General features: G+C 53.4%; 1 protein-coding gene across 8 annotated transcripts in view; it reads left to right on the top strand.

The window, feature by feature from the left end:
- Window positions 1-19,900, top strand: part of Ikzf1 (IKAROS family zinc finger 1) — an 86,100-nt gene that overhangs the window by 47,296 nt on the left and 18,904 nt on the right. For 3 of the 8 annotated variants that reach the window (XM_023714524.1, XM_023714523.1, XM_023714522.1), the window contains exons 4-6: window positions 6,175-6,234; window positions 14,296-14,556; window positions 19,698-19,865. In XM_023714524.1, coding sequence (XP_023570292.1) covers window positions 6,175-6,234; window positions 14,296-14,556; window positions 19,698-19,865 — 489 coding nt within the window. Of the gene's footprint in view, window positions 1-2,078; window positions 2,149-6,174; window positions 6,235-14,295; window positions 14,557-19,697; window positions 19,866-19,900 lie in introns of those variants that run through there. The other 5 variants (XM_012514587.2, XM_004630333.2, XM_004630338.2 and 2 more) reach the window with 3 other exon arrangements.

Genomic DNA, 19,900 nt, shown 5'->3' with positions numbered 1-19,900 from the left:
CCGGTGTGTCCCTGTGTCCTGTGTCCCCATGTCCTGTGTCTGTGTCCACGTATCTCCATGTCTTGTGTCCGGTGTGTCCCTGTGTCCTGTGTCCCTGTGTCCTGTGTCCCTGTGTCCCGTGTCTGGGTCCATGTATCTCCATGTCTTGTGTCCAGTGTGTCCCGTGTCCCTTTGTCCTGTGTCCCTGTGTACACGCATGCCCGCCAGCCCCCACAGTGGTGCGCCATTCCCGCGGCTGCACTTCCCTCTCGGCCACTTCTCCATCACTCTCTGCTGGCGCTGTCGGTTGGGCCACCCTGGGCGGCTTCCTCTTTCCCTACATTCCTATATTTCACTATTTGCCTGCTTCCTCTTCTCAGGCTCTTACAATACAGCCTGGAGGATGTGGAAACCCAGTTACACTATGACACAGGAGCAGTGTCACAATCTCTGGTGGCCCTGCCTCTCAGCCCCGGGATGCTGTGTTTGGATGAGGCGGGAGTGGGAGGGACAGGGACAATGCAGAAGTGGGCTGGAAGGCGCTGGCCGTGCCCTGTGGCCACTGCTCCTCGCTCACTGTGACCCCGTGGACAACCCATGCTGCCTGTGGCAGGTGGGCTGGGCCCCGCCTCAGTCCTGCTGTGTGCAGAGCCCCTGGTGCCCCACTTCCTCTCTGCCATTGGAAGTGTGGCCGGTGCCCTCTCCACCCAGGACCCCCGCGCCCCTAAGGTCTGGCCACGCCATCCCACATCCATGGCTCCTCCCTGCTGGAGGAACTTCTCTTCATGCCTCACATTTCAAATGTTACCCTTCTGGGACACCTCTGACCCAAGACCACACCTTGTCTCAGGGACAGGGGCCTGCCCACATGCTCCTCTGGCCCCTGGGCTGCTCTGGGTGCCACCTGGGGACTCCCCAGTCTCTTTCCTCCCACTGAGGAATGGCCCCCTCAAGTGTGACAAAGGTGGCCCTGTGGGAGCAGCACTCATGGCTGGAAGCTCCTGCGGACTTCGCTGCCCTCTGCTCAGGCTCCCAGATACCCAGCTGGGCAGCAGGCATGACTTAGGTGGTCCCTTTCCAGAAAGTTCCCAACCAAATGCTGCTGAGTCAGAAAACGAGAGAGAAGAAAAGAAAGGGAGGAACTGCCTCTTTCGTTGAAACACTCCTGCTGGGAAGGACAGGACTTTCTGAAACCCTGCAATCCTAAGCAGCAGCTGCTGCCTGCTAAGGAAAACATGACCCGGAAGACTCTTCCGGGAGATGCAAGAGGGACAGAACCTCGGCAGAGCTGCTGCCCTGGCCAGGCGCGCCCACCACCGCCCCCGGCCCCAGCTCCAGCCCCACGCCATCCAGGGCTGGCTTCCCCCGGGAACGCGGCCCAGAGCAGGCACTCCCAGGGGCCTGTGCGCTCTCCTGCTCTGTGGCCCAGGACGTGGCCTGAGCAGGTGGCTGAGGAGCAGGCACTGCAGGGGTGGCCACAGCAGGGACTAGGCTGCACCGCCACCTCCCGTGGCCCTGCTGCAGGGGCTGCCGACATCCCAGATCACTCAGCCTGGTGAGCACACGGGCTCCCCTTCCTGAAGGCAGGCTGTGGCCATGGGTCCAAGGGCTGGGAGCTCCCACCTGCCTCCTGCGGTGCTGCGTCACCCTGAGCTGGGAATTCGGACAAGGCCTCGTCGGGTCCCACCCTCTGCATGTCCCAGGGGAGATTACGTTATCTCAGGCCTCCCTGAGGCAGCTCCTGGGCCTCTGGAATCTTTGGGGCTGACCCAGGTCTGGCTGGGGACTGGAGGGAATGGCCATGGGTGTGGCCGCGTGCAGAGCAGAGGAGCTGAGGCCTGTGTGGGGGGCCAGGAACCCGGACAGAAGGGGCCTGCACAGGCCTTCTCGCCTCGTCTCCACGTGCCGACAGGAGTGACGCGGATCTCCGCTTCTGCGTTAGATCGTTTGTGGACTCAGTGTCTTCCTCCCTTCTTGTTACTGTGTACGTACTGCACACGGCGCTCACGCTCCCTGCGGGGAGCTGCTGCGCACCCACACTGGGTCTCAGCGCTGTTACTTCTTGCCCTCCTGCGCATCTCTAGACCCCTTCCTGCACGGCAAGGCACCCATTTCAGGACAGCCAAACTTTACTTTCTCCTTTCAGTTACTTATAATTTGGATTCTCAGGTAAGAAAAACCATGTAACACTTGCCCCTCCGTATCTCCCTTTTCAGTTAGCATTATGTCCTCAGGTCCTTCCGTGCTCCTACAAGTGACTGTGTGGGCCCTTCTTCATGGCTAGGTAGTACTCCACGGTGCAGGCTGCTCCTGTCACCTCACCCCTCACTGGCGAGTTGGTGGCACAAGCGCGATGCCCCTCTCACGGAGGCAGCTGGGGTGAAGCTACTGTGGGCGCTTCCATTTTCAGCTTTGAGGCTGGCAGCCAGGCACAACCTGTTACCCCTGGGAGAGCCACACCAGACACCTGCATGTGACACTGTGGCCCCTCGGCATGTGACAGAGCCTGTCCTCATCATCGTCCCTCGGCTTTTGTTGCCTTACTGATATTGGTTGGTAGAGTGTCTTTTTTTTGCACTAAGTTCTCTTGCTGGTCTGTTCTGTGTGGCTCTCTTGAGCCCAGGGCCTCTGTGCGGAGCTCTGTCTCTACCTCTTGCTACTTTAAAGTTGGGGACAGGGTCTCATTAAGTCGCCAAGCTGCCCAGGCTGGGCTGGAATCTGTGGTCCTCCTGCCTCAGCCTCCCAGATGAGGCTGAGGCTATAGTCCCGTACCAGCACACCCGGCTTCTCTCCTGGTAACTGTTGCTGTTCACTCTTCTCAAGTTCTCATCCGCCCCCTAAATTACAGAACTTAGAAACATCACGGAGGCACCTCTGTATCCCGGACATCATCAGAACTAGCATATACTCTTTCTGTTTTCTGAAGAAACAAGAAGCAGGACAGCACGCTGTCCAGAGGCTCCCTGGAGCGTGCTGCCCGCCTGGTGAATGTGCCCTCCTGAGCTTGGCGGCTGGACCTGAGGGCCAGGAAGCTTGCGGTCGCACTCGGGTGACTGGGCTCATCTCGAACCAAGAGCCACTGTCCTTGGGGCTGCTTTCTCTCCACTGTTATTCTGTGGAAGTCTTTGCCCATTTCTCCCTGCCTAAGCCACAGGTTTATTAACAGGAGCTGTGTGACTGTGTGCACACACGTGTGTGTGTGTGTGTGTGCATGCATGCATGCATGTGTGCTGGGGATGGAACCTAGGGCCTTGCACACGCCAGAAGTGGGCCTCCCCTGTCCTTTGGCTGCAGCGTGTCCGGCCTGAGGAGCTCACTGTACCACGTCACCAAAATGCAAGTGAAGCCGGGAGTGGCCTCTTGCTGCTCTGAGTGCCACCCAGGGCACGGCACAGCCTGCAGAGGTGAGGAGCGGGGAGCCCAGGACAGGCCTGGCCGCAGCAGGGAAGAAGCACTGGTACTTCCCGAGGTCCTGGCCGCCTCCACTGCAGGGCCCACGCCCTGCACTTGGCAAAGGCTAGCTGGGCGGAGCTGATGCTGCAGGCCCTGGAGTCTTTATGGGCTGGTAGATAAGGTTCCTTCTGTCTGTCTTGCTCCTGAGCAGCGCATGGGCACCGTTGTCTGGGTAACCCACCCTGAGTCTCCAAGCAGCCCCGCAGCGGCAGTGGGGAGGCCGGGCTGGGTAGTGGGCCTTCAGCCCTCATAGGCAAGCACTCCCACGCCAACGCCGTCCTCTGCCTGGCTGCCTCTTGCCCTTGTAACTTGACAGGCACCCCTCACCTGGACATCCAGGAGCAGTGGCTTTCTGAAAACGTTCACTTTTCCTTCTATCATCTGAAAGCAGCCTGTAGCACGCCATCCTTCCTGGGCATCACGCAGGAGTGCAGGGTGGGTCCAGGGGAGGCTGAGGACCATACTGCATCCAGCTGAGCGTGGTGCTGCAGGGGCCACAACGGATGCTGCAGAGGCTGCGAGGGACACAGCAGGGCTGGGTCGCCTCAGTCTATGGTGACGTGCTAGAGCAGGCGGTATGGCAGGCGTCACCGGGTCTCTTCTGGGGCTGGGAGACAGGAGCAGGACCAGGCAGGGAGATTCCAAGGACATCTTTGTCCAGGACTCAGACAGGGCTCTGGATGGAGGATGCGCTCACACTACGGCAGAGGCTTAGCTAAGAAATAAGCACGTGTCCAGCCAGATGGCGTGTGTGAGCACGTGCATGTGCATGCCTGGGTAAGTGAGCATGGCTGCAGGGAGACCACCCACCCGCACAGGCAGCCTTACACAAAGCCCACCCCAGAATGGCCACCTGGGCCAGGCTGAGCTTCTCTGGAGCCAGCCAGGGCAGTGCCGGTGCCCCAGGCCAGCGCTAAGGTTCCGTGTCTGAGGCTAGCGCTTTGCGCACTCCTGCACTGGCGCTATTCCCACGAGGGCCGTCTCAGCAGCTCTGTTTCTCAGTAGAAGAGTGCTGCTCACCCTTCTGTTCCTGAGCTCAGAGGTCCTGTGGTGTGGGCGCTGCAGGAACTAGAGTTGTTCGCGCTGCACAGAAAAGTGACTTGAGAACTTTCTTCTGTATTCTGCAAGTCTTTTGCTTGTGGAGAGCCAAATGCTTTGGACTAACGTGAATGGCACTGTGCAAAGAACTGGGCCTCTTGTCCCGCGATCAGCAGTTAACGTGCAGCAATGCACTACCGTGTTCTTCACTTCAGATGCTAGTGTGCGCCGTGCAAAGTGTTCTGGCAACTCCGGTATCTGTGGGCTTGCACTTGGGTCACAGGACGAGCCTACGTTTTCTTCCATGTCGTCGTCATCCAATGGTGAGGCACGCTGCGTGCTCTTCTCCTCTGCTCATTCCCTCACTCGCTGGTGCGCCCGTAAGCTCGCCGGCTGTTCTGTCCCCGTGTGTGCACATGGCGGGCACGGAGCTGTGCTGCTGAGCTGGACGGGCGAGTGAGGAAGGCGGCTCTCAGCCCACTTCACCCCTCGCCTCGCCTAGCTGTCACTGAGCCAGTGCTTTCTGCTGCTCGCCTCCCACAATGCCTCATCTTACCAAGGCCTTAGTACTCACTTGGGCCTCTTCTCCCAGGTCGCAGACACTAGGCGCCCTGTGATGCAGAGCGACTGGAGCAGGAGTTTTCACACCAGCTTAGTGCTCAGTGAAGGTGGCCAGGGCGCAGAGGCTGCACGGCGGGCACTGCGCGGCCAGCTGCTCTGGGGCTGCGACGCGCATCTGTCTCTGGGCACAGCAATTCCAGCTGTGCGTGGCAGTGCGTGGCTCTGGTGTCCACGAGATTAGGGTCAGCAGGAGAAGCAATCGATGAACCGTATGGGGGCGTTAGGAGGTAACTGAGCCAGTAACTCCAAGAAACTGAAAAGCAGGTACTTCTCAACCGCATTTGCCCACTGCCCCAGGATTTGTTTTTGGGGGGAACGAGATGAGCTGAGCCAGAGAAGTTTGGAGGACACTTGTTTTAGCAAAGTCTGATAAACACGTATTTTATCACTTCAGAATCTTCTCTGAAAATTAGGTTGTCCATCCAGGGCGTTTAATGTGGCAGCTGCTGCGCACATGGCTGTCACAAGATGTGACTCCAGCGCACATCTGTGTGGGGTGGCTCTGCCTGTGGAGCACCAGAGTGCTTGGGACGGTGGCAAAGCTGAGCAGGCAGCTGCCAAGGAATGTTCAGACTCTGGGAGCCATTTGGGCGGGGGTGGGGGAGGAAACAACAGTGTTTCCGGACCCGATGTGTTTGGAAGTTTCCAGAAAAACTTGTTAAAGCTCTCTATGAATGCGCTGTCCACAAAGAAAATGTGAAGCAAGCCACCCGTGACACACCATTCCTGCAGGTCCGTGCCCTCTCCTGAGACACTCTGACCAGACTGAGGTCTTGGGCTGGCACACTGGAAGCATTCTTCTGGCTCTGCGACACTTGGAGACACTGCCTCCAAGATGCAGCAACCGGCAGCATGTGGCCATAACCACCCCGCCAGCAGCGCGGGTCCACGCTCTCGTGGGTTGTAGCCCTGTCCACAGTGATAACTGTTCTGTGGCCCACCTGCAGGCCAAGCAGCAGATGCGCAGTGAACCAGTGGTTCTGAGCAATAATATGTTTTCTTAATATGATGCTGTCTTTAAGGTCTCACTTTGTCTTTAATGGTATTACAACCTAGTTTTCTTTTTTGCCTTCTTTATTGCAGTTGCATTTGGGGCTGCTGGCTTTAGGGACTTTCATGCACTAATTCCCAAAGCTTTCTCCCGTAAGTATATGCCTTGCTTCTGGACAGCAGAAGCGCCTTCCTCCGTTCTCCATTCCATCATGTGCGCATTGTGACCGCATGCTCTCATTTGGGGAAAAAGAGACCCGGGGCGGCCGTTCTGTTCATGAAGCACAGAGACCCCCAGTGCAGAAGCGAGATGTGGGGGCTGGGTGCTGCGCACGCCGGGGCCACAGGGTCACACAGGCAGGTGGGGCAGAGGGTGTGGGCAGCACCGTGGCTCATCTCCTGTGCTCCCGGTGCGGTGACACAACAGCCACGCTTTCTGCCACCTGTGAAAGAATCCAATGGGCTTTGAAGATAAGTTTTACAATTCTGTGGGCCAAGAGAAACACAGCTTCCTGCTCGGAGTGCTGATCTCAGGACTGAAGACACACCTGGCATGCAGGGTTCCCATCAGCAGTGGCCGGCAGCGCTTTCTTGGCTGGGCCCTCACCTGTGACCAGGCCACGCCTGCAGAGGGCAGAGGAGCTTAGGGACCTTGACTGGTTGGAGCTGCTAAACCACAGCTGTTCATTGCATTTTTGCTTTTCTAGGTACTGAAATTTTTTTATGTTAATTTTATTGAGAAACAAATAGCAATGAGACAGTTTCAAAACAGGTTAGTAGGACAGTTACAATAATTAATACATTGCATATTGTTGTCTTCATAGTAGTTATTCATAGTACAAGATGCAGACATGATATCCTGTCCAAACGCTATTAGTACAAATCTTTCTTCTCATGGAACTAAGAGAAAATAGCTTTATATCTATGCTATTTTGCATATACAGATAGATAGATGGATAGACAGACAGACAGATATATACACAGATTTAGGCAACGCTCTTAAAGGAGTATTTCAAAGATCTGAGAATTCTCTTTTTAAAAGTAGACAGAGAACTAAGTATTAAGTGTCTCAGTTTTAGAGCTTGAATTAGTAAAATCTCTAACATTATAAAGCACTGCCAGAAAAGACGGAACTGCAAAACTTATCTTCAAAACCTGTTAGGTCCTTTCGCTGGCGGCAGAAAGCGTGGCTGTTGCGGCACTGCACCAGAAGCACAGGAGGCGAGGAGGGGCCACGGTGCCGCCCGCACTCTTCCACCTGTATGCATGTTAATTTCAGTTTGGGAGGCTTATTGCATGGTGCTGGGAACCACTCCCAGGCGCTCACACGTGCTAGGCTAGTGCTGTAAAACAGCATGACACCCCAGCCGGACTTCCTAAGAGACACGGTGACAGAAATGTGGGCTCAGGTGCAGAGGTGTCAGGAACAGATGAAGACCCGTTTCTGACTGCCTCGGTATCAGAAGAAGTATTCGGTGTCTAAATGATTTACCAGGATCTAAGTATACTTCTATCCATAATCTAGACTACTTTTCTAGGATATGAAAGCTTAGGGAAATTTTTCTATTAATATCTCTCACTAATACACCTTTGATTCAACTTCAAAGCAACAGCTTGATATCTGTCTCTACGATGAATGTACATGTGCACATATGCATGTTTGTGTATATAAAATTGTGTGCATAAGTAAGCATATAAAACAGGTGCTAGGACACAGGAACCATTCATTTGGAGGTGAGCAATCACCTTGTCAAAAGCCAGGTACTTTTGGACCAGGGAAATAGCTCAGCAGCATAAGCACCTGCCTGGCAAGTGCAAGGTCATGAGTTCAATCCTCAATAAAAAATAAATAAAATAAAAAGTCAGGTACTTTAAAGAGCAAGACAGTACATTTAAGGACACATTTTCATTAAATCCAAGGAAGGTGTAGGCCAACCATATTGTACTATGCTGTCTATGTAAATCTTTTAGTGGAAACCAGATGTAAAATTCATTGCACAGAAGATAGATAATACTGAGAGCTTTTAGGTGAGACATGATTTATACTTCAATATACTTTTTGTCTATATATTTATACACATGTGCTCATACGGTATCTCTCTCCCCTTCTCCCCCAGTATTCTCAAATTATACTATCCCACTGGGCAGTTGATCTTGACATCCACACCCAACAGCAACCAAGCTGTCCTGGGCCAACATTGCCCCCTGGTGGTCATGATGAGAAATGTCCTTCAGGGTCCTGGATACCCTCTTTTCTTGAAATTAATTTAACCTCTATAACCTCCTCTACCATCTTTATTCTGATTTGTGTCCTCAGATACCTAAATAAAAGTATCATTACAACTTATCCTTTTATACAGACTTGTCTTCTTGGCTATCTTTAGCTGGCCTCCTCACTCTTTGACTTACTTCATTTAAAGGCCAAAAAGATCAGAAGAATATTTGTAATAATGCATCTTGACAGACTAGAAACTCTACCCTTTAAATATATTAAGTTATAATAAATAGTTCTATTGACCTTTAAAATGCTTAAACATTTCATAAATCTTTTGAAGCAATACATATATATATATACACACACACACATATATATATATATATATTCATCTCAATTTTTCACTGAATTACCGCAGTAAATTTCAAGATGTATCTTAAAAATTGTATTCCACTTGGTTTTACTTAGTACTCATTGGTGTTGTTTGTAGGGTATTCCTGTCTCCCATTTTTTATTTAAAACGTTGAAGGGCCAGCCAAATAGCTCAGTGGATTGAAGCACCTGCAAGCAGGTGCGAGGGCCAGGGGTTCAGTCCCTGGGCCTGTCTTACTGGCTGTGCCCCCGGGGCTCCCTGAGACAGCAACTGTGACTGGGCGTGGTGGCGCATGCCTGTAATCCCAGCTCTTGGGAGGAGATAGATAGATAGATAGATAGATAGATAGATAGATAGATAGATAGACAGTGAACATTTTAAGCTTACATGGCCCAAATTCATATTGCCAATTTCAGAATGTGACCTGGGTACCAAAAGCTGCTTTTCCAGCAAGTGCGAAGCCAGATTCTAAGAAGGACATGGAGAGGAAGCATAAGCCACGCGGAAGTGGCACCTGCCAGTGCGCATTATACCTGTGCATTAGACACGTTCAATTATTCACAAGTGCGGAGGACGCCTGGCAGCCAGCGCAAGCCTCCTGGCTCCAGCTGGCCTCAGAGTCCTCGGACTCTCCCGATTCGCCATTCTGAACTTGTCTGAATGCTGCAGGCATGCCCTCTTGCAGGTGGGGGTCTCTAACTACGCTCTTGGGCTGCTGATCCCATAGAAGCATCTAACATACATGACAGAAAGATTGCAATTGCTCCACATTTTAAATAGCACCTGAGAAGGAACATATTTTGATCAGGGCCTTAAAAACATCTACCTCAGTATAAACTGTGGGGCTGAATAACAAGACTGGGCCCCTGCCCATTCTCTCGCAGTCAGTGGGAGAGCGTGGTGGAAGCTGGAGCCCAGCCAGGAGGGGAGTGCACCCGTGGGTCCCTGCTCACTTCTGCATTCATCAGGGCAGTTCAGCGGCTGCTTCTGCTCCTTGGTGCTCTAAGTGATCAGGTAGGAAGGGTTAGAAAATATTTATAAGTCTCTTCCCCGTAGTCAAGAAAGTGCCTGCGACTTCACCACTAAGCACTTCTAGGTGGAGTAGACACCGCTTTGATAGGCACCCTCGGGCACACAGAAATCTCTGTCATCTCCATAGCCGGCACCAGCCCCCTCTGTCCCCCATGGTAGGAGGACCTTCATCCCCTGCTCAGGGGAAGCCCAAGCTGCTGAGGCTGGTGACCCCTGCCGACAGCACCACTGCTGCTGCCTGCTTCTCACCACCCGCTCCCTCTTAGACGCCATGGACCTTGCAGGTCACAGCATGGCCCACAACTTGTCCCTGTCATGCTAGCAAGTGTCCAGCTCTTCTCCCTCTGTAGCTGGCCTGGAAGCCCATGCAGAAGCACACATGGCTCCTACGGATGCAGAGCCTTCTGCCATGTCTTTGTGTCTCACAGTTGCTTCCCCTTGGGCACAGCCACCTACGGACACTGTGTCCTTTTTCTCCTAGAAACTCAGAACCCAGCATCCTTCACTTTCTTCCTCAGAATTTACCTCAACCTGGTGTAGACTCCTGCTGCTCCCCTACAGACCTGCGCAGGGACTCCTCCCACCCACACACACCCCATGGCGGAGTACTGACACACAGGCCACATCTCGGTCACATCTGCTCCCCATTTCTCCCTGCCCTTTTCTTATATCTCCACGTCCACCTTCTACAGGGTTCCCCCCCCCTTTGCCTCTTATTTTGCTCTTCATGTTTTGGGTCCCTCCTATTAGAACCACACGACTCCAGCTCGTGGCTCGCGTAGTTCGCTGATGGCCTCAAATGTTATCCACCCTCCTGCAGACGACTCCCATACACCCTTCCTGCTGGCAGAGCAGTGCTCACCACGTGCACACAGCTCCCTTCCTCCCTCGCTCCTCTGCTGATGGGCATCTAGGTGGCTCTGAGGTCCAGCTGCTGTGAATGGCGGCAGTACAAAGTGGGCATGCGTGGATCGCTGCAGGATGCTGTTAACTCTTTTGGGAAAATGCCTAGGAGAAGTGCAGCTGAGTCAAATACAACCTCTTAGACATACACTTCTTCTACCTGTCCCTGTGGGCTTGTCTACACCACATCCTGTCTGGCTGTCCATGTTTTCTCTGACTTCTCGCCATTCTCAGCAGCCCATCATATAGGATAGTAACAAAGTCCCGGCTTCAGTCACCTTGGTCAAGTTAGTGGCCAAGCCCACGTCCCATGGCATGAGTACACCAGTGGTGCTGACAGCAACCCCACTGCACACCTTCCCCACACGTCGCCTCCTTCCTGACGTGACGCCTTCCCCCTTATGCAAGGTCTGTGTGGTGGTGGAACTTCTCTCTGTGGCCAGAGCCAGATGCCGCCCACTCCCCGAGGCCCACCTCCTCTCCAGGAAGAGCCGCACAATCAGGAGGGACTCGTGCCACAGACATCCCAAGATCACTGTCCCCTCATCTCACAGAAGAGATAAGGCTGTCCCACGCATACACGCACATCCTCAGGACGGCCAGGCAGCCATGTCCAGCTCGCTCCTTCTCAGAGTATGGATGATCCAGGCAGCCTGCCTAGCTCGGCCATACCCCCAGCTTTGTCCTGCCTCTCAGCCCTCAGGTAGAAGAGCGTCCACTCTAGTCACTCAACCATGCACCAGAATAGCCCAGTCTCTCTCAAAAGCCACAAGTCACTCCTAGGTTGGGGAGAACACAGATCTTTGCAGCTTGGTGCATTTCTGCAGCAGGTTTGACTCTCCCCTTATTTACTGCTGTAAGATCTAGAGAGTTGGTGAGTCATAAAGAACTGAAGCTTATGGAGCTTGTGGTGCTGGGGTCAGGCCTGTTGATGTTTCCCTAGGGAAAGCTCCAGGTGGCCATGATGGGGCACATGTGTGCAGGGGCTCTCTATTGTCATGGACCAGCAGACTGAGGGAGTGTTTCACAGGGACCACTTGCCCTTCCAACAGCATCTTCCAGGGACCCAAAGACGTCCCAAGCAGCCCCACCCCTCTAAGACCTCCATACTTCCTAGCAACTAAGCTCCTGCCACGCAGACTCATCCAACCACAGCAAAGCCACTGCAACCAAAGCGGGAAGTCACTTCCATTCAACGGGGTGCACAGACATTCCTGAAGGCCCTAGTTTTATGGGGCTTGGTTTCCTACTGCGGGCCAAGTGGCAGTCTGGCCTCCCCGCCTGCCTGTGCCCTTCCTTCACTGGCCTCGTCAGGATGATGTGGCGGTCTGTCCCTGGAGGCTGGGAGGTGTTTTCAGGAAGCTACTCAAATGCAAGGCTCTGAGCTACCAAGGTCGATCTTGAGACCTTGGCGTCTACTATAGGGGCTGTGTCCCCGTTCTGATCAATCCTTTCCATTCCCTGTAAGATTTTTCTCCAAAAAGCTAGTGGAAAATATCAGCTTTTATCTTAGTTACTCTTCTCACCACTAGGACAAAATTCCCAACATGCCCAATTTAAGGGAAGATAGGTTTATTTTAGCACTGTTTGTGAGGGCTCAGCCCATGGGTGGCTGGCTCAGAGCAGGGTGGCATCTGAGCAGGAACAGTCCGTGGCACGGTAGCTGGAAACCGTGATGGAGGGAGGAAGAGGAGACCGATCAGGCCCCGCCCCCAGCCCGCTCCAGCCAGGCTCCACCTCCCCACAGCCCATCAGCCACACGGGCCTCAGTGGACTAATCTGCAGACCAGCGTTTCACACCCATCATCCCATCAGCCCCTGGAGCCCTCCCCAGAGTGCTCGAGGCTTGTGGGGACACCTACTGCATAACAGCATCGTGGTCATCAGCACTGGCGCCAGGTGGCCTGGTTCGCCTCCGCCTGACACTTCCTAGCTATCTAGCCATAGCGAGTGTTCAGCCTCTCTGTACCTCTGCTTCTTCAGTGCTCAGATGGGATGGACAGCACTTCCCTTGTGCAGGATCCGGCATCGGAGAGCTCAGCGGCAGTGCTGTGTGCTGGTGCAGTGAGCACCACTAACCTTCCTGGGGAGCCAGAGCCCACTCCGAGGGTGACGTCTCCCACCCACCATGGCCCCGCCCCAAATGGACGTGTCATCTGTCAACCCTGAGTCCTCACAGATGCCCTGGGTGACAATAGCCATGCCCAGGGACAGGTGAGGGAACCTCTTGGAGCTTCTGCACACTGGAGCTAAGATGGCAGAGGAGGGCACTGTGGCAAAGGCCTGGTCTCTAGACCTCCAAACTGGGGAATTCTGTGGGTAAGACAAATTAGGACAGGGACAGACTGGGCAGGTAATTCAGAACAGCTGTCTTCAGTCTTGAGTGTACCTGCAGGTCGGTGGGGGCGCAGATGGGCCTGCCAAAGCACAAAGCGCTGGGCCTATCCCACTGGCTAAGGATGGGGCCACAGAGGTGCCCAGAAATCTGCATGGGACCTGTTCTCAGGGGATGCTGAGGCTGCTCCTCTGCAGACCAGACTTTGAGAATTGTGGATCAAAAATTATGTAGTCTTGGCACACACCTACAATCCCAGATCTCAGGAGGCTGAGGCAGGAGGATTGCTACAGTGAGTCCAAGATGAGCCTGAACTACACAGTGAGATCTAGGGGAGGCCCAGTCGGGGTTGTCACCCACCTCAGTGACTGGTGTAGTGGGTGAAATGTCCCTCCTACTCACAGGACTCTGTGAAAAGTGCTTAGAATGAGGGCTTTCACCGTGGCTGCGGCTCTTATAGAGCCCACACAGCTGGGCTCATGTCAGCATCTTGAGACCACAAAGAAGCCCTCACATTTTCTCTGAGAAGACAAATGTGTGGCTGAGGTAATTACCTGCGTGTGACTTAAACAATGAGGCGAAGCCGACGGTGGCTCTCGTCTTCATTAACCTGAGCGGCCTGCCGCCCCACGCACATCTTTCTCTTTGAAAAACTCTTGCCCATCTCACGCACGTTCATAAACAATCCTGGCAAGCACCTTAGCAAGCGCGAGAAACAAAAGAGGGAGTGGGATCAGCCAGTGTTACCATCAGCGGAAAAGGAAACAGCAGGACCAAAGAAACAAAGGCCTTTTCAGAACCTGAAGGGATGTGTGGTCCGAGCTCTGAGCACAGCGCGAGCTGCTGAGCTGGGCCCCAGATGCCTTAGCATGCTGCGGAGCTGGGCCAGAGCGGCACGTCCACGCACGTGCAGCGGGAGAGTCCCGTGGGGTTCGCTCAGGAGCTCACATGGCTGGGGCTGCAGCCTGTGTGAGTGGACGCTCTCCTGAGTGCCAGGGTGCAGGTGGAGAAGAGCGACCTGCACTGGCTCCACCACGCCACAGACTGGGGCCTTTCTCCTGCTTGAAGGGCTATCCTGAAAGGAAAGGGGAGCAGCTTGGTCACACAGCTCCAGCCACTGCTCCTGAAGATGGCTCTGGAGGGGGCTGCGGTGCCCCCCCCCCCCGCCCCCGGGGTGTCCCCGTGCCCTGCAGCCAGAGACATAGACACTGGCCCACCCTCGCCCAAGTCCCGCTAAGGACTCTCGCCCGCCGTCAGCGTGCTCCATGCCATGGTCTTTTCGCTGCTTTTACTGTGTTGTGTTTTCCCTCCTCGTTTGCAATGTCACTGAGCGGCCTCCTGTGTTGTGTCTTTCAGCCAGTAATGTTAAAGTAGAGACTCAGAGTGATGAAGAGAATGGGCGTGGCTGTGAAGTGAATGGGGAAGAATGTGCGGAGGATTTACGAATGCTTGATGCCTCGGGAGAGAAAATGAATGGCTCTCACAGGGACCAAGGCGGCGCGGCTCTGTCGGGACTCGGCGGCATCCGGCTGCCTAACGGGAAGCTCAAGTGCGATGTCTGTGGCATTATCTGCATCGGGCCCAATGTGCTCATGGTCCACAAGAGGAGCCACACGGGTAAGGCCTGCCTTAGTTCTCCTTTCGCGGCCGAGACGGTCCCGCGGGTGCGGAAGGAGCCAAGCACACAACCACGCGGCCCCTTCCTGGGGGGCTTCAAACTGAGCGCCTGCAACGGTCCAGTCGAGGCACACTGGGGCAGCGCAGGCTTCCCCTGGAACCACACGGAAGCGCCCTGTGCAAGGGCTTCTCTGACTCCATAAGAAGGAGCGGTAACAGTGTCCGCGCGTTCCCTCCCAGCCGCCTAGCGCTACGCCCAGAGCAGTCTGTGGCACGCGAAGGCGCGCCTGTCACGCGTCCCCCGTAGCCAAGCGTGACAGAAGACGTGCAGACCCTGAAGCTGCCGCCTACCTGTGCCACCAAGGTGCTACGGGGGCATTCAGAGCAACAGGGCTTGACGTGTAGAAACATTACAAAGCAGTGCACAGGCAGCGAACTGTCGCGCACAAGTCCGATCCGTCCTTAGCGAAGACTCTGGTCACACCGCCAGAGGGCTGCTCGCCTCCAGCCGACGAAGAGCGCCGCACCTGCCAGAGCCCTGTCATGAGGCTTTGGGGGTCGCAGAGACTGTGATGTTCAGTGTCCAGAGATGAAGAAAGACGGGAAGGCTGCTTCCCAGAGCTACGCCCAGGCCCACAAGCTGTCCTCGAGCTTGAGTCCCGCGAGCTCCTGCCAGCCGCGTAGCCCTGCGCCGTGTGACTGCTGCCATGAGCATCTGCACAGCGGTCACCCACGTGTTCAGCAAGACTGCCCTTCCCCCACCGAGGGAACCCCAGAAGCTTACACGCTGAAGAGCAGTGGCACTCGCCCTCCCTTCTGCGCTGTGTGAGGCTTTCGTGGCTTGAACAGAAATGCTGCTTTTCTCTCTCTAGGGAGACTCCCTAAAGGTGGGTCAATCTTGATGAGTGCACCAACTCCCACAGTCACAGAAAGCTGGACGTGAAACCCAGACAGCCTGCGCCACTCCAGCTGGCACGAAGGAGCGTGTGCCATGTAGCTTCCAGGAGGAAAGTCAGAGCACAAACGAAAGTGACCCGGATCCCAGCGGGCATCGCACCGCAGTCAGGACACCGAGGAAGCTCACAGCCCGCTGTGAGTTCTACATGGAGCAGGCTAAATATGTCCGTAACAGAAAACTATGCAGGAATCCAGAAGCTGCATGGAGAAAAAATCTGAGTCTCTGAGATTGCAATCTTATACATGAACCAGAGCAGTTTTTATGGAACATAACCTATTTGTTATCTATGGACAAAACTATAAATATATTGAGTTTCAATAGATATTCCTCTTCAATAAAAGCATTATCTTCTAAGCTGGTCATGGTAGCAAGTTAGCAAGACTCTGTGTGAAAATAAAAAAAAAATAAATAGGGTGCAGACACAGCTCAGGGCGAAGGCCTTAGGTTAAATCCCAGCACTCAAACAAAAGAAATAGTTTAGCTCCTAAAATTAAGCCCACTTTGCTTTTCTAAGTGGGCACCTTACTCCTCAGATCACTCAGTGAAATAGACCTGTCGTATCCAGCCCTAAGAAAAACATGTGACAGGCACACTACTGTCCCTCCCAATGCATGGACCCTAACCTGAGGGTCATAAAAGCCACCCCTGGGGACAGTGAGCATGCGCTCTAGGACCAGAGGTAATAATCACTTCCCTGCTGAGAAGTCAACCTCAAGTGGATTCCCTTCTTCTAATTCACGCAAAGCCCAACTGGACAATAAACATTCTCTTAAATAAATATTTGACAAGTGAATCAAATCCCAGCATATTAAATTACCAAGTTAGAATGACTGCTGCCTGGATAAAAAGATTAATTACCTTTAGTGAATAAACCTGCCGAGCACAGACACACAGAGTGGCACCTGCTGTCTATTCTCCCTTCTGCCCACCAACAGCAGCTAAGTGTCACACACCCCAATACCCCAAGATCACCCAATAACCTCTAGAAAGAGGGTGCACCCCAGCTTTAGAGTTCCCACTGAGCCCTTTCTGTACAGACACAAGAGAAGGCTCCTGGGATTTGCACTCATGTGAATACCGACGCTCACAGGTAGAGGTAGAAGGGCCCACTTTGGCTACCCTAGGTGTACGCTACCGCACTAGGCAGCTTCTGGTGTTCCTGGGATCTGACTGGCTGATGTCAAAGAGGCTTTCTGTTTTCTCTACTTCCAGAAGTCCAGAGGGTAGCTCCCCTCCAGGCTGAAAGCAGGTGGGGATTCAGGGTTTAGGGAGAAGCTGGGGAACAGGATTTCTAATTGGCCCACATGCCAGGCGAGACTTCAACCATGCCAAGCACGAGTCCAGGTCCACATGACTCTCCACGGGCTGGCTGGGACTCTACCTCAGAAAAACACCACCCAGTCAGAGGCCTGCAGGGATCCCCATCCCTTCCCCAACGACCTTTAGGGGCTTCAGGGCCATCTCTCTGGAGGTGACAAGACACAAACCACTGCTAAACGGTTCATCCTGGGTGCTTGCTTCACTTCCTGTTGGCCACTTGCTTTGTTAGGGACTCAGGCATGATGGCAGTGCCTACACCAGTGACTAAGGCGAGGACAGAGCAGGCAATGCAGGAGGAAACCAGAGCACACACACAGAAGCACCATTCTAAGTAAAAAAAAAAAAAAAAAAGGGCAGAGCAGGTGGTGCTATGAGGGCTCTGCTCACATCTCGAGGATAGAAGGTGTCACTGTCATGTCCCTGCTATCATGTCAGCCTCCCAAACTCTCGAGGTAGATGTCCAGCAAGGACTTGCTCTTGTACCTGGTTATGCTGCTCGGAAAGGCTCGGGCCTTCTTACTGCAGCCCAAGCAATGGAGGATGCACAGCCACTGAGATGAAACCTGTTCTAACTGGGGCAGCAGCGTCCTCATCCCAGCAAGAGGGAAGGAAATCTGGGGCTGCAGCAGCGTGGTCCAGCTCAGCGTCAGGACACGCAGGAGAGGCGAGACACACGGCATACCCTGCCGGCCCTAGGGCAGCACCCAGCATCCCCGCCAGGAGCACTGTCTTCAGGACTGCCATGCATGGCTACAGATTCAAGGTGATGACAAGCAAAGAGATCCCCAGCACACATCACCACAGGGATTCAGGTGTCAGGCATGGCAGGGCCCATGAGGAGAACCCCTAAATCAGAAAACAGATGTTGCTGTCCAGGAACAGATGATGACAGCCCAGTGACACTAGATCTACCTGAAGCTGCCCTCCTGTACCTCAGACCTTGGGGTGACACTCGGCGTCCATCTGTCCCCAGCTCTGGGTCACACCACAAACCCACCTGCATCCCCAGCAGTGTCCTGCTGTCCTTGTGATGCGCATTTTGGGAACATGGATTTTCATGATGGCATCATGTCTACACAAGAGCTACAGAGAGCAGTGTGCTCCCAGGTCCCCTGTCTGCGTCGCTACAGTGTCCCTCGATTTTCTTTTTCTTTTGTTCACTTGGAGTCAAGCACACACATGTGTGAAGCTGTGTGAGGAAGGCCCAGAAGCGTCACAGTAGCTAAGTGACTCAGCCTCCTGCCAGAAGCACCTCCAGGCTCGGGGTTCCACCTGCTTCATCTTCTCCCTTCAGCGCTGGCTGGTGACTCGCTTCTGCTGTCACTGTCCAGGCTGCTGCTCTGAACCCCCTTCTCGCTGCTCGATACATTCTGCTTAGGGCCGGGCCCTTCCAGCTGATCTATGGTTGCAGGCTCTTTAATCTGTGTAACTTTTATAGCAGTACACTGACAAATAACAGGAAATCCAAGTATCAAGCTAGTCTCAAACTAAAATCTAATATGGATTTCAATAGCTCCTAATATGCTTGTGGTTGTTTTTAATAAGCTGTCACTTCCCACAGTCACATTATTAATGGTGAAAATGGTTAAATAAGCATTTTAACGTGTTCCTTACTTCTGGGAAAACGCTATCTGTAGGGCTCACACTCATGGTTTATTCACAGTGGCAGTGTTGGTCATTCTGAGCTCTTCTTCCTTTAAGCAAAGCATGTTTCTTCAAAGAGTTTTTGTTTGCCTAAAGGTGAGAAGCATGGTGTTGCTCTAAGTGAAGGTTCAACGACCTGCTCACGCCATCAGATTCTAAGACCTGTGACTGCCCTGCAGGACAACATGACTGAACAATTTGTGTTCATGAACCTCTGTGTCCCTTTATCAGAACCAGAATACAAGCCCAGACCCTGCCACACACAGAGGTCCCAGGCTCTGCTAGGCCCTGCTAGGCCAACATGGTACATGTACCATGTACCACAGGGATGCATTAATTCCTCAAAAACAAGAAATGCAGTCTCTGAGCTCTGTGTCTGAAATGACACTTGTCTTCTGTGGATGTAGACAAGTGAGAGATCAGAGGCTAAAAAGTGTTGCCAAAAGATAAAGTCAAGAACCTCAAGGCAACTCTGCGGTGCCCTGCCTCAGGGGCTTCGGGACATTTCTGTGCAACGTGGGACCGTGGCTTCACTGCGTCTTAACTCTTGTTTTATTCAATCTTTCTCCATCTCTCTCTCTCCTCTCTCACCCTACACTTTCTCTGTCTCTCTCTTGATTTGCCTGCTTAGGGACAGACAGGTAATGGAGAAGAAATTGAAAGGGAAAATACAGGGAAAATGTAAATGAAAAGAAGTTATTATAACTGTTATAATGAAGTGCCTTTCATTTAAATATAAGAATGTAACGCTGAAATGAACTTGTGATCCTGAAATGCATTTTTAATGAGTTTCCTTTTTATTTTGCTGCTTCAGTGGCATATTTTAAAGACCCTTTGAAAAAAGCCACATTAAAAACCCCACCAAATGCCACAACACGCAAAATTGGATATTGGTTTATTCCAAAACTGCTGATCAGGAAGAGTGGCTCTTCATCACAAAATGTTGCAGTCACTTTATTTAAATGAGTTTGAATTTGCATTGTGATGTGCCATTCTGATTTAGGGGAAAAAAATTAGATTTTCAGATCAAATTGACCCAGCCAGCGAAGCGTTAAGGAGCTGGCAGGTTTCGTCTGAAAGCCTCGTGTTCTATCAAACCTGCAGCCGGTGGAAGTCACCGAGCCCCTCGTGGGAAGCAACTTTGTCGCCGCCGCCGCGGTCCCCTGTCCCCGCGCAGGGCTCTGCGTTCTGTACTCACCGTCCTCCCCTCTTCGCCCAGGAGAGCGACCCTTCCAGTGCAATCAGTGCGGGGCCTCCTTCACCCAGAAAGGGAACCTGCTGCGCCACATCAAGCTGCACTCCGGGGAGAAGCCCTTCAAGTGCCACCTCTGCAACTATGCCTGCCGCCGGAGGGACGCGCTCACCGGTCACCTGCGGACGCACTCGGGTAGGTCGGCGGCCGGGCGGGGGCCTGCGGGGCCG

Source organism: Octodon degus, unplaced genomic scaffold (genome assembly GCF_000260255.1).
Source record: "Octodon degus isolate 3935 unplaced genomic scaffold, OctDeg1.0 scaffold00035, whole genome shotgun sequence".
NCBI lineage: Eukaryota > Metazoa > Chordata > Mammalia > Rodentia > Octodontidae > Octodon > Octodon degus.
The sequence above is the reverse complement of the archived record's forward strand: the minus strand, read 5'-3'. Positions and strand labels throughout refer to the sequence as shown.